Source organism: Urocitellus parryii, chromosome 9 (assembly GCF_045843805.1).
Source record: "Urocitellus parryii isolate mUroPar1 chromosome 9, mUroPar1.hap1, whole genome shotgun sequence".
In the NCBI taxonomy this organism is placed as follows: Eukaryota; Metazoa; Chordata; class Mammalia; order Rodentia; family Sciuridae; genus Urocitellus; species Urocitellus parryii.
The window spans coordinates 19,299,596-19,314,167 of NC_135539.1; the positions used below are offsets into that span (position 1 = coordinate 19,299,596).

General features: G+C 59.6%; 1 protein-coding gene across 1 annotated transcript in view; it reads left to right on the plus strand.

The window, feature by feature from the left end:
* Katnip (katanin interacting protein) overlaps nt 1-14,572 on the plus strand; it is a 143,653-nt gene that overhangs the window by 44,638 nt on the left and 84,443 nt on the right. The window contains exons 3-5 of the mRNA XM_026392185.2: nt 2,200-2,276; nt 8,766-8,908; nt 10,836-10,912. Of these exons, the coding sequence (XP_026247970.2) occupies nt 2,200-2,276; nt 8,766-8,908; nt 10,836-10,912 (297 nt within the window). The remainder of the gene's footprint in view (nt 1-2,199; nt 2,277-8,765; nt 8,909-10,835; nt 10,913-14,572) is intronic.

The window sequence follows — 14,572 nt, forward strand, 5'->3', positions numbered from 1 at the left end:
TAGGAGGACTCTGGGATCCCCACCAGAGGACCCTACTTTTTGTAACTGGAGGGAGAAGTGAAGGCAGAGGGAGACAGACAGACACTGACCGTGCACAGCAGAGGTCAGGCAAAGGGCCACCAGAAGCAGCACCAAGGTCAGCAGTAAGTCCCCACAGCCCAGAGCCACCGAGGAGGAGGAGAGAAGAGCATTACACAGGGCGCCCCCACTCACAGGGGGCTACACCCCAATAAGTCCATCAAAGTTGAAAATACCATTATTGAAAACGCACTTAGGCTGGGCACGCTGGCGCTGGCCCGGAATCCCAGCAGCTCAGGAGGCTGAGGCAGGAGGATCGTGAGTTCAAAGCCAGCCCCAGCAGTTTAGTGAGGCCCTAGGCAACTTAATGAGACCCTGTCTCTAAATAAAATATTAAAAAGGCCAGGGGATGTGGCTCAGAGGTTAAGCCCCCCCCCACCCCGGGTTCAATCCCTGGTACCAAAAAGAAAGAAAAAGGAAATGCATCTGATACGCCTAACCCAGCAACCACCAGGACTTAGCCCCGCCTGCCGTGAGCCTGCTGGGACGTGGAACACCGGCCTTCGTCTGGGTGAGACCATCTCACCCCATCTGTAAAACCTGGTTCCTAACCAGGCGCTGAGTGTCTCGAGGAATTCATTGACCACTGAACTGAAATTGAGAGACGGAACAGTTGTGCATCGCTAAAGCCAAACCATCACAGGGTGGGGACCATCTGAGGTGGCCCCAGGTCCCCCTGAGAGAGGGTTCCTGTAGACTAATAGGGTTAAAACAGATTTGGGGACTATAAGAAGAGGATGGTGGAAATTCCTTTCTTTTTCTCCTTCCCCTGATGATGAGAAGGATTCCCACACAAACAAATGCCGTCTTTGCCAATTACAGAGATCTTGATCTCTGTCACTGTGACCAACGCCAAGTTGACACTACTGTATGTTTAATCCATCTCTTGTCAAAAAGTTATTTAAGCAGCAGCAAATCACAAAGCTGTTTATAGATTATATGTTTGTAGTGTGACCTCCTTTTTGTTTACAAGAACATGTGTGTGTGTGCGTGTGTGTGTCTGTGTGTGTGTGCAGACGTCTGTGTATGCTGTGAGCAAAGGAGAGCATCCAGAGGAATATCATCAGATGATAACCAAGGCTTGACTCGCGCATGCGTGTGTCCCTTGACATGTATCTAGGCATCACACATTAATCGTTCCTCCATAAAGCAGTGATAATTGTATCAGGGCTTGTCTCTGGTGGTCAGATCATGGTTCATTACTTAAAATCTGTAAGAGAGGACAGAGGCTCAGCTGGAGTTTTAAAGCCACGAATGTATCGTCCAGATCATTCTTCAGGCCTGGGTGGATCCAGGGACTCAAATGATGTCGTTAGGAACCTGTGTCTCTCTGTCTCTTGGATCTGCTGTCTTCTTAATGGGCTTTATTCTCAGGCTGTTCCAGTGCTGCACGTCACCTGCCCAGCTCCCCAGGGGAAAGAGGGAAGCTCCTTCCTTAGAGATCATCAAAGTCCCAGGCGGACTTGGTCATTTCCACCCCTAAACCAGGACTCGGCTGTGGCCAAGGGCAGCTCCATGTTGGTGGGCTTCTGAGCTGAGAACACGTGACCCAAGAGGAGCACAGAGAACTTCAGAGGCACGGAAGGAAGCAGGGGACCGAGTGGTTTCCCACAGAGCCCTGTCCCCAGAAGGGGAGGTGCAGGTGGCCGCTGTCCCCACGGCCCTCGCTCTCAGGGCGTCTGTTTCTGTAACGGCCACGGTGTGTGTGGTGAGCAGCGTTCCTCTTGCAGTGGCCGAGAGAGCACGAGGTCCCCTTTGAACAGCTGGCCTGGGCTGCACCTGGACGCGGAGTCCAGGCCCCTACGTCATGGGCACTGAGAGAAGAGACGGCTCAGGCCCAGGGCGGGGCAGGCCCCTGGCTTTAGAGGCACACGAGCAATGGACAGGAGCCAGCCCGGGAACCTGCCCCCTTGGTCGACGGTGGAAGTTGCGCGCCGAAGGCCTCTGGGCCCTCAGACTGTCTCTGGGGCCCTGGGTCGCCCGAGCGACGCGCCCAGGGAGCCCGGCCTCTGCCTCTCAGCCTCTGCCTCTCGGCCTCCCAGGTGGTGCTGCAGCCAGCGCTGGTCTCAGTGAAGGCGTCCCTGCATTCCGCTGTCACACGGCTCTGTTTCTTCCTTTCAGGGTGACACTAAGGACATGGTGACAGACTTTGATGAGAGGCACGATGAGTATCTAATATTGCTTCAGCAGAGGAACCGGTAAGTGCAGCCCCCGGCGGCCCTGGTCCAGCCACACAGAAACCCATAGAAACCGTTCAGGTTTGTCAGCGCACTCGGGTCTGTGTCAGCCAGGGAGGGCGGCCGTGTCCCCGCTCAGGGCTGGACGACCCCTGCAGCCCCAGCCCTGTCCCTCCCCTCGCTGGGGCCACTGCATCTTGTGACGGAGCCTGGGCAGCCTGCTGGGTGGGGGAGGGGGGCTGCCATGGGCCTCTGTTCTGGGGACCGTGAGTCAGGAGAAGGCCGCAGGGACTGTGCCACAGTCACCTCAGCAGCCCAGGCTACCACCGCACAGGCTGTGACTGCCCGTGACACCTGAGCTGTGTTAGGTCAAGGTGGACTGGGTTCTGTCTGTGTTGAGCGTCAGTGGGGCCGAGGTTGACGCCTCGGTTCTGCTTCCTGAGAAACCTCTCAGGTCAAGGTCAGAGCGGGTGGTGGGCCTGAAGAGCTGTGGTGGCCTGCGCGTGTCCCTCCTTGGTCCCTCCGCAGAGCCAAGCACCGTGTGGGTCTGGGCCAGGCGGAGGTGAGGCTGACTGGAGGTGACAGTGGCACCGGGAGCTGTCCCACCCACGCTGCTCAGCTCAGGCCAACTGTCCTCTGTGGGGACACGGGACACGGGGTCCAGGTCCTCCAGGTTTGCCAGAATCTGTGTGCAATCCCCTGGGCTTCAGGGGTTGGTGACGTGTCCACATTACAGTGCCCACGGGAGAGTGCCCAGGCCAGTCGGGCCAGGAGGGCAGGGCACATGGGCCTCTGTGCCCTGGGGGTAGGCAGGGGAGGCCGGGAGGCTGTCCTCCTGCAGGTGGCTCTAGGTCTCGTCGGGCTGGCTGCACTCCGGTGTGTGTCACCAGGACCCCTGTGGCGCGCTGTGTGGAGCAAGTTCTCGTGGCCCGGGGGAGTCCCTGCGTCCTAGTTTGGCGTCCAGTAAGAGCCCTGTCTCTATGGCAGCGCCCGCCCTCGCATCCAGATGCCCCCAGTGATGGCGCCTCTCTGTGGAGAGCGTCTGGGTGAACTCTCCAGGTCCAGCCAGAGGTGCCAGGCAGTGTCCTGGTGCCCAGGTGGCGCCCTCATCTCCCCCATCCAGGGCGACCTCGACTGGAACAGCGGAAGGCCCCCTGTGAGGCCGCGGTGGCTCCCAGGGTCACTGGCGGGTGGGGTGGGTGTTCTCACCCAGGTTCGCCAGGCGGGAGGGGCCATGGACACGGGGTGATGGCTTCATCATCTCCAGGGGACTCGTGGGGACAGTGTCACAGTTCCCTATGAGCAAACTGTGCCTCATTAATCAGGGGATCAATATGTGCCACCAAAGAGGTGCCGACCCGAGCCCGCAGGAGGGTTCCCAGAACCAAGGTCAGCGCCACAGGCAGCCGGAGCCCGTGGGCACTGAGCACGGCCACCTGGGGCTGCTACAGGAGGGAGCGTCTGGTGGCAGGAAGCGAGAAGCGGAGCTGGGTGGAAGGTCTTGCGACCCGTGGGGAGGGGGAGCCCCGGCTGTGGGTGGGGGCCTGGGGGCACTTTGCCGAGTCCAACCCCGTGGCCAGCACCGCAGCCCGACACGTCCAACCAGCCAGGCAGACGGGTGATGACGCCCATTGTACAGGGGACCAAGTGGGCGCCACAGAGGGGACACCACGGTCTCTCGCAAGCCGGGAGGTAGTGCAGCTGGCCGCACTCTGTTGTCATACATAACCGCAGGGAGGGAACCCCCCGGCTGCCAGCCCCCTGCGTTACTAAACAGGGACTAAACCAATTTACCTGGAGGCCAGGTCCATGGACGGCAGAAAACCAGCGTCTGAGCCTTACTCAGGCCTCGGGGAGATGACACCCCGCTGCTCAGCAGGGTGGCCTGGAACCCCAGAAGGGAGCGAGCAGGCACCAGGTGACCTTGTTCTGACAGTCACTCAGCAAGATGTTCGCGAGCCCCTCCCAGGGCCTGGCATTACCTGGCACAGAGAGGACACCCAGACTCTAGGTGGTAAAGGGCGGAAGCCAAGGTGAAGTGGATTTAACAACTAGGAAACGTCTAGCTCATGAAATCAAGGTTTCAGGTATGGCTGCATCCAGGGGCTGGCCCTATGTCACTGCAGTCGGTCATTCTCCAGCTCTTCCTCTCTTTCCCCTTGTGGGTCATTCTCAGGTGGGGACTTCCCTGGCCAAGGCTCAGGCCACCAGTGAAGCCTCAGTTTACCTCCCACCTCGGAAGGAAGACGGCATTTCTTCCCCAGTTCTCTTAGCCAAAGTGCTGAGGCTGCCACGGGCTCGGCTTGGCTCCAGTCCCCACTAGAGCGACCAGCCCCACGTCTGGGCAGGGGTCACTGAGGCGGGCGCAGAGTCAGTCCCCCCCAGGCCACTGGAGCAAGAGGAGTCCAGGTCTGTGTGTGGGAGAGCCCCTGCCAGGCAGGACAGCAGGTGTCCCCCAGCCCTTGCCCTGGGGCACTCCCTGGGGAGGGACAGGGTGAGCACCTGTCACCATGCCAGAAGCAGCAGAAAGTCGTCCTGTGCCCCAGGAGGGGACTTAGGTGGGGAGGAGGCGTAGAGTGACCACTGCTCCCCACCCTCCCAGCCGCCCTAGTGACCCTGGTCATCCAGCCGCGTGCAGGGTGTCATCACGCCCAGCGGGAGTCGTGAAAGAGCCATCAGAGTGACCCAAGGGCTAAGCTCTGGGTGGCTGGAAAGGTCACGTCACTTGCATTGAAGAGGGGACGGCAGAGGGGCTGCCGGGGGTCATGGGGGACCCAGCTGTGTTCACCAGACCCGGTGGACAGCGATGGTACCGTCTGGTCCTGGGGAAGGGTTGTCAGAGGAAAGCGTGCCCAGGGCGGAGGGGACCCGGTGCCCGAGAGGAGGTCAGGCAGGAGGAAGGGAGGCGGGACCTGCCCAGGGCCTCGGGCCAGCCCCAGGTGCAGCCTCACTGACCCTGTGGTGTCCTCAGCCCGGCCAGGAAGGTGTCAGCATGGACTCTAGGTGCCCAGAGGAGGGACTGGGCCCTGGTGGGAAGGGGAGACGGAGCCTGGCAGCGCCTGCAGCCTGGGCTCCCCACCCGGCCCAGCACTTGCTCTGAGGTGGCATCTAGGACACACAGGCCTGCAGGACCCAGGCCCCCCCTTTGTCCTTCAGCGCTGGGCTCATTGCCCCCTCCCGAGTCCCCTGAGCCCTGCAGTGGAGGCAGAGTGGGGTCGGGGCGTGCAAACGCGGGTGGCTTCCCTGGCCCTGGGTCTCAGGCAGGATGACCCTTAAACTCATCCACTGAAGGACGGGTGCTGGGAGGCTGGGCAGCCTGTGCCCATGTCACCGTTGGCTGTTCTCCACGCTCCTCATCTCAAACTCGCCTTCTCCCCAGGCCACAGGCAGAGAGCTGGCCCTTGGAGGGTCCCTCAGGTCCACCCTTGAGGTCACAAAGGTCCCGAGAGCCATGTGGCTGGACCTCAGTCCTTGGCCTCGAATGGCCCAGGGACCACAGTTCAGTCAGGAGCCTCATCCCCCACGCTGCGGTCCCAGGAACAACAGTGCAGCTGTCCTTTGTGCTTCTGTGTCCTCACCATGTCCCTGCACTGCTGGCCTCTGAGGAGGGGACGCTCCCCAAGCCCCCAGCTCCGGCAGTGCCCGGGCCGAGCCCTGCTCCCCCACCTCCCTGGGCCCTGCACTCTCAACTTGGGGCCTGCACCTCCCCCCTGGGCACTGGAGCCCTGGGTGGCGGTGACCCAGAGGCCACCATGAGCATGAGGTGGGACCCGCGGCTGTGGTGTGCCCACAGTGGGTGGCAGCTGTGGGTCGGGTGCTCCTGTGCGGTCCTCACTGTAGGCAGCACCGCTGGCGGGACGAGGCCCGTGCCCCGGCGTTTGCCTTCGGTGGGAGAGGAGGGACCAGAGCCAAGCATGCAGACGAAGCCGCAGCACATGTCCGTAGTGACAGGGTCGTGGGAGAGCCTCGAGGCCGTGGCCAGCTGGTGGGCAGGCCTGGGATTTTTTTTGATCCTGGGCATTGAACTCAGGGCCACTCTGCACCGAGCCCCGTCCCCAGCCCTATTTTGTGTTTTATTTAGACACAGGGTCTCACTGAGCTGCTTAGGGCCTCGCTTTGGCTGAGGCTGGCCTTGAACTCGGGATCCTCCTGCCTCCTGAGCTGCTGATCACAGGCGTGCCAGCCCGGGGCTGGGTGTTGGACGGGGCGGGAAATGATCAGATTTATCCAAATCCCCCACCTTGGACAGCTTTTTATGCAAAGCAGCCCATCAATTTTTGAGAAAGTCCTTTTCCCTGATGCCACCTGACTGTCGCTGGCTACAGGGGGTGGGACGTTCCTTTAGCAATTCCTTTCACCGTCTGAATAATCGTCTCCTAATTTATCAGCTTCGTGATCCAGGTTTTCATAAATCATCCTGCCTGCGCAGAGACGCGGTGCAGCCCAGCCCTGGTCCCGGGACGGGAGGCTTGCAGCCGCAGCGTCCGAGGCCCTGGGCCCAGGGAGGGCAGTGGGCTGCTCCCTCCACGGCGCAGGGCCAGCATCCCTTGATCCCTTGCTCCCGAGCTGCCTGGCGTCTGGGGACGCGTCTCCCGGTGACTTGTGTTTGCCTCTGTTTCTGTTGTTGCCTAACAATCAGGCGCCTCCCAGGCTCCCAGCTGGCAGGAGATAAGAGTCCTAATAAATGCCCCTGCCACCGTGGTGACAAGATGGATGTGTGACCCGCTACGGGGACTTAAACAGAAAACAAAGGCATCGCCCCAGCGCCACGCCTGCCTCCCCTCCACTGAAGTCTCCGTCTGTCACCGTCCTCTCTGGGCCCCCAAATTTACACTTGTACCTAGGCCCTTTGTATCTTGCCGTCCCCCTCCCCCAGCCTGTAGAGAGGTCACAGAAAGCCCCGTCTCCCTCCCCGGGTTGGAAGTTTGGGCGGTCTTCAGGGCTCTGTCTGAAGCCGTCTCCTTGCCCAGGGTGGCTCTCGGGAGTGACTGGCTGGCGGGAGCTTGCCGGGCAGCACAGGTGTATGACATTCCGTCTTTCTTCCAAGAACCTTCTGTGGGTTTCCAGCAATGGCTAAGTTTGCCCGTCTCAGCCTCGTCTCCTCACCTTAGAAGAGGTCTTTGTTTGGGTAACAACTCTGATTTAGCCATCGCCTAAACTTGTATCCGAACCCCGCCACCAACCAGCTGGGTGATGTTGGGCCGGTTGCTGGCCCTCTCTGGACCTCAGTTTTTCACCTGTTAAGTGAGGGTGACAAAGTGACACCCAGGAGTGCTGCTGCACAGATGGGCATCTTGAGCTGCCCCGCTTCCCTCCCCTGGGCCTCCGCAGGGTCTCTGGAGGCTTGAGGCCATGAGGGGACCCAGGGGAGGGAAGTGGGGCGGCTCCCTGCCTGGCTGACCAGATCCCCGCAGTGCTCACCTTTTATGTGATTGCTATTATTATTATTATTATTATTATTATTTATTATTAATTATTTTGGTGCCAGGGCTTGAACCCAGGGGCATTTAACCACTGAGCCACACCCCCAGCCCTTCTTATGTTTTATTTTGAGACAGGGTCTCACTAAGTTGCTTGGGATCTTACTAAGTTGCTGAGGCCTTGAACTTGCAATCCTCCTGCCTCAGCCTCCCAAGCTGCCGGGATTACAAGTGTGCGCCACCACACCTGTCTGATGGCAGTTATTTTTGAAAATGTACCTTTTTCTGACTTGGCAGGTCCATATTTGCAGTCTGAACGTTGGTTTTCTATGCCAATCTGGCCAAGCTGCGGGCGTGTGGAGGTGCTTGTGTAGGCTCTGCAGAGTCTGGCCTCCCATGGCCGCAGTTCTGGCAGGGCTGACAAGGACACTGTGTGGTTGGTGGCAATGCAGTGTCAGGAGCGTGTCAAGGCCAGGTGTGAAATGGGAGGCGGGGCCCAGGGATAGCTCACCCGGAGACCTGGCCACACTCGTGCCAAGGGGTGTGACATCATATCATCCATTATGAGCCAGCACCCCCGCTGATGTATTTCAGACTCACTGGGGCATGAAATGGTGGCACCTGAGATATCGGGGGTGACTGCGAACACATATATTCACTCAAGAAAAAAACCTAGGCGGCCCCGTCTGTAAAGGCTGTTTCCTGATGAGCCGTGTCACATGAGAGGCCTCCCACAGGGGCCTCCACCCTAGGCCCGTTTAGTCACTTGTCTGATCACGTTGCTCTTCACAGGACGTAAACGGGCACAAAAGTGGTGGTCTCTGAGACCCAGCTGTATGTGTCAGCCACCAGGGCGGGGGCTGCGTGTGCTCAGTGTCGCTGACGTGCATTTGAGCCCCAGAACCCTGGCAGAACGTCCCCTGCAGGCCCCACACTGCTTCCCCGCGTGTGCAACGGCCTCAGGGGCTGTTGTAGGTGACCAGCTGGGCACAGCCCCCCATCAGCGTCCCCTCGGTCCCCGTTCCTGAAGCAGCTCACCTCTGGCCTGGGGCGGTGGGGCTCAGAGGTCCCGCGACCATCTCTCCTGCAGGATCCTGAGGCAGCTGAGAGCCAAGGACCCCGTGCAGCTGAGGCTGGAGCACCTGGAGCAGGGCTTCTCCGTCTACGTCAACGGGGCCAACTCGGCGCCCAGGACGTCCCCGCGGAAGGCCGCGCACACCGAGGGCCCGCTTGGTGAGCACAGCCCCGGGCCGGGCAGCAGGGCTGGCGGGGAGCCCAGGGTCCAGGCTGGCGGCATGCATGAGGCCTGGGTGCCACCCAGCAGCACCACGAGGGCAAAAGGAGAGAGAAGGAAGAAAAGGAAGATCAGGGAGTGGGGGCCTGCTCTGTGCCCGCCACAACTAGTTAACACGCCGAGTTGACCATGGCCCTAGGCCAGAGAGACTATCAGAGAGAGAGAGAGAGAGAGAGAGAGAGAGAGAGATATCCCTTTCCTCCTCTTCCCTCTTCCCCAGCAGTGGGCGGCAGGAACCGGGCCTCACCCTGCTGTGCCTGTGCCTGCCCCACCGCTGCGCCCCCCCTGCCAGGGGTCCTCCTTCCTGTTTAACTGGTCTCAGCCCCGTCCCCGGAGCGGACACGGCCAGGGCAAGCATTCCTAGTTACGTTTCCTGGGACACAGGTGTCAGAAGTTTAAGGACACGTCTAGGTGTCCGGGTGACTTTGATGATACCTGGTTTTTACTTGATATTTCTTAGCGCTAGTCCCGGACCCCTGTCTAATACCCGATGCCACCGTTCCATACCCCTCATACTTTAAGTGGATTTTGTCTGCCCTATTTTTAAAAAGCCCGAGATGCCTTGAGTAACGGCAAAGCTCCCTGTCCTGTGACTGGCTCAGCACAGGCACCGAGATGGTGTGGGGTTGACTCAGTGGATCGGCAGGGCCCACGTAACACAGGTGCCTACCCCCGGTGCCAAAGTGCCCTCAAGCCAGGCAGCTTGCTGGGCAGGCCTATAACCCAGCAACTCAGGAGGCTGAGACAGGAGGATTGCGAGTTCAAGGCCAGCCTCAGCAATTTATCGAGGCCGTAAACAACTTAGCAAAACACTGTCTCAAAAAAAAAAAAAAAGGGGACTGGGGTTGTGCGAGGCCCTGGGTTCGATCCTCAGCATCACATAAAAATAAATGAAAAAATTAAAGGTATTGTGTCCAACTACAACTAAAAAAATAAATAAAATAAAAAAACAAAAAAGACGGAGAATGTAGCTCAGAGCTACAGCGTCCCTAGGTTCAGTCCCTGGTACCAAAGGGAAAAAATTTAAAAAGGAAAGCCCCCTCTGAGAGGCCAGGATACTACCAGGTTTTAAGAAGAGGATTTGGCACAAGACAAAGCGAGACTTGAACGAGGCCTGTTCTGCAATCTCCAGCTTTGATTTCTCAGGCAACTTGCGAGCTCTCTGATCCTCAGTTTCTTCTTCTTTACAACGGGAATTAATCCCGCCCACTTGTAGGCTTGCCAGAGGGATTTAATGACATGTTTAAAAAATGCGAAGTGCCTGGCACGCAGTGGCCTTGGTTTGTGATATTCTGACTCTTTGCCTCCTGGACACGGCGCTCTCTCCAGCCACCGTCCACAGGAAAGGAGAGAGAGGGGAAGTCAGGTCCCAGGAGGTTCCCGGGGAAAACCCTGCCCTTGAGCTTCCTAGGCCCCCGGGCAGAGAGGGGAGCTGGGACTCTCCCGGGCGGCAGGGAGGACAGCAGCAGGCAAAAAAGAGGACGCACAGGTCACAGCCCGCTGCTCTGTGCCCTAGCCGCACGCGCAGTCATTCAGTCATTCAGCAAACCTGCCGCGCTCTCCCCCTCGCACACTGGGAATCTGTCCCACCCACGCTCCGTCCCTGTCCCTAGCCTCTCCATCTTGGCCATTGTTCTTTACATGGGTCACAGTGCCTGCCTGGCTGGACGCTGTCCCGTCACTCCATGGTGAGATGTGCCCTTGCCCCCGGCACCTGGCCTGTGGTCTCCGGCTCACGGCCCCAGACAGGCCGCTGGGCATATGCGCAGTCGGAGGCCTCGCCCACGGAGACGCTCCTCGGCCTCCCATGGAGTCTCACAGTGGTGGCCGGTGTCTCACCAGCCTCCATCCCCTTCTCTGGTGCAGATCATGGACGGAGACTCCCACTTCGAGAAGCTGAAGACATCGTAAGACGCAAGGCCCAGCGCCGAGGATGGCACCAGGTCTGTGGACGCAGGCAGATCCCGACTTTGGCCTCATGTCTTAGAATCTGGAGCAGGGCCGTGGTGGGACAGAACATAGTCAAGGGTTTAGAAGCCCTTGGGCAGTGGGTGGGTGTGCTGGGCACGGCAGGGGTGCCCTCCCCCAGCATGGGGTCCCCTCTGCTGCATGTCCTCCCTCTGCACTGGGCCCCACTGGGAGGACGGAAGGGTAGACACAGCCCCTTCATTGAAGACTCATTCGTCCAGTTTTTTATTAAATTGAGCACCTACTATGTGCCACGCATGGTCTTAGATGCCAGGGATATATTGACAAAGCCCCTGCCCCTTAGAAGTAAGTGCCACTTGGGTGCTGCTGATCCCCCACCCCTCAGACAGCGGTCTGCATTGCTGAGCACCTAGCCCCGGATGCAGGCTTGGCCTGAGGTCCTGCGTGACTTCTCCTCTTTGCACCCACAGAGGACCTACAGGTGGGTTGCAGTGTCATCCCTCCTCTTAGGGAGTGAGGGAGACAGAGGCTCAGAGAGCTTTCCCAGGTCAACAGGTAGGAAGTGGCAGAACTGAGACACAAACTCACAACATTCCTCCACGTTCTGTTCTGTCCACGTCATCCTCGACACCTCCCTGCAGGTCCCACACACCTTACCTGGGACCAGGACCCCTTCCTCAGCCCCAGGTACAGGGTGCATGTGCAGATCGCCTGGGGGTTAAGATACAAATGGTCAGGCTCCACCCCGGCGAGGCTGCCCGGGTGGGCTCCGGCCTGGTTTCCTTGTTACTGTGTTCATCTCGCGCTCACCAAGATGGGTGGCCGCCTCCCACACTGGACCAAGTGGATGAGCCCGTGGCAAAGGTGCATGGGGGCTCCGTCGGCTCAGCCTGTCTGCACAGCCTCGGCAGAAACTGAGGCCCAGAGATGTAGGAGCCTCGTGGCCACTAAGGGGAGAGGGCAGCAGGGCAGTGGACCCTGGTTCTCCACCTGCCCCTCAGGGGCCCTGTGGAGGGGCGTTCGGCCTGGCTCAGGGCTAACGCGCAGGCGCAGGGCAGCAGCCTGGAGACTCCCTTTGTCCCCAGCAATGACTGTTAATTTCTCATTAATGAGGCCTTTCTCCTCTTCCCACTCAAGTCGCTCTCCTGTTGTTTCGAGTGCCTTCTATTACCCAGAGCCGTATTTGTGTCTGAGACTGTGACTTAACAGCTGGCCCCAGAGTCTGTGCAATTTAAAAGACTTGGCCTGAGAGTCATTAGCCCCAGTCTCCCCTGTGGCCCCACTTCACAGGCCGGATCTCGGCTGATTCCTGGCTTCCTGAATGGGGGGGGGGGCAGTCATTGTCCCTCTGCACTGTTCTCAGTCGGGCTCAGCCTGCTCGGTGGAATGCAGGGCCCAGCTTGGGCCTGGTGCCGGTGGCTCTGAGCGAGGCTCTGGGAACAAGGTCCAGCAAGCGCAGCTGCCCCTCCCTGGCCTGCCAGGAGACCCGTGGCCAGACACAGTCGGGCAGGAGGGACCGACACCTGGCCTGGGATCAGTGCACCACCCGGCCTGGGATCAGGAAGCCACCACACCACCGTGGGCCCAGAGGGCCCTGGGGCCTGTCCAGGGTGGGACACGGGTGAAAGACCTGTCACCCGCATGCTGTGCTCAGCAGAGAAGCACCAGCATCTGTCCCTGTCCCCTCCTGCTGTGTCCTGGGAGGCTCTGATTGGCTGAACCTAAGTCGCACCTGGAACCAGAGCCAAAGGGACCTGTGGACCCGGGACTTGGCTCCTTGGCCTCTACCAGACTGAAGGGGTCGGGCGGGCGCCAGTCCCTCCCCAGCAGACCACTCTGCCCACCTGTGGTCCCGAGAGTACCACCCTCTGAGACCTAGGGGAGCAGAGTGGGCCAGGAGGCACACGTGTACGAAATCATCCGTGACTTAATGACACTTCTGGGCACCCGCCAGGGCCCGGGCGTGTGCAGGGTCCTGGGGTTTAATGAACCAAAGCAGGCCCAGTGCCTGTCGATGGCTGTGTAGGGACCGTGTCCTCAAACCCCTTGGGCCAGCTTGCCTCAGGTAACCTTTCTGCACCCCCACAATTTTAAAAGAAGCCTTAGTCCCTTGCTAATCTTTTAATTCAAAAGACTTTATATATAAAAATCTAGATTCCTATTTCCCTGAAAAACAGGAAGACCTGGCCCCGACTCTGGGCCTTGCCCCTTCTGTTGGGTGCCGCCACTCCAGTCAGGGCAGCAGGGGACCTGCGGTTCTTCCTCGTGCCTGGGCCAGTGTTTCTCCAGCCCCAGGTCCGCTGCCCACCTGGCTCAGAGTCTGTGGCCCTGGAGAGTCGGGGGTCGGTGGTCCGCTTCCCTGCTGTGTCCTCTCTGAGCCCTGGTTCTGTCGTGCAGGAACCTTCTCATGGCTGCTGGGAATGAATGTGGGCAGTGGTGTCACAGGGGTCCCGCGGCAGGGACTCTGCCTCTTCAGCTAGGAGGACCTGGTGACAGGTGACAGATGGATCCAGAGAAGTGGGAAGAGCGCAGCTCTGGGCTTCCTGGTGGCACCGAGGACTTGCTTCCTGGTCACTGTGGTGGGAGTGGTACCAGTGCCCTCCTCACAGCTAGTCAGCCCATCAGCCGAGCCGGGGTCTGCGGAAATTCGAGAAGGGCCAGTAAATAGTACCGAGCTTTGCTGCAGTGGACAGAGGGGCAGAGGGCAAGGGGCACTCCTCTTGGGGACCTTGGACTCTTCCTTCTGGTATGTCCCTGTAGCCTGCCAGTCCCCACTCATTCTGGGACTGTTTGTGGAGCACCTGTGAAGTGTTGGGCCTCCTGGGGGCCGGGCCGGGGCAGGAACGAGGCCGGCCTGCTCTCCCAGGCTGTTCCCAGGATCCGGTGGGGAGGTGCAGGAGAGCCAGCCAGGAGCCAGGCGGTGCTGGGGGAGGGCACAGGGAGGCAGGCGGCGCCCGGAGACCACGTGAGTGGGGCAGGCAGTGGAGGCCTGCGCGTCCAGCAGAGGTGGCCCTGGAGGATCTGGGGAGAGTGTCCCTGGTGAAGGGCACAGTAGGGACACGGGCACTGGGTGGACGAGGCAGGGTAGCCAGTGTGTGGTGGCAGATGGTGTCAGGCTCACAAAAGGCCTTAAGTGTTGGGAGCCACGGCCGAGTCAGGATGGCGCCTGGCATTTTGCCAGAAGGAGTGGTTTAGAGGTGAGCTGGTGAGCCATGAGGATGATGATAATCAAGTTAAGCTGTGCATGGTTATTGGGATGGTGACTGATTGCTGTAACTGGATGATGCTAAATTGGAACATGCTGTGTATTCAGTTGTATATAAACCTCTGCTATCCAGCAATACGGCGGCTCCTGCTACCTCAGGTGCCCGCTACTTATGAGTTCCCGTTGGTTCTCCAGGTTTTTCCATGGAGTTCTGGAGAGTTCCCATTGGGTTCGGGGAATAAAGTAGTTGCTGTTTGAACCTAGAAGTGGCTCGTGACCTCCCGGTTATTTTGTGCCCAGCCAGACTGCGGCACTTAACCCCCCCCCCCGCCACCCCCCCCAGCCTTAGAGGCTTGGATGTGAGGAATCCCCAAGTGGACACAGGAGGGGACAGGGGGTAGCAGGAGAGCCCCGCGGGAGGCTTGGAAGCCACTCTTTCTCCTTGCTGGTCCCCACAGCCCCTGTGTGC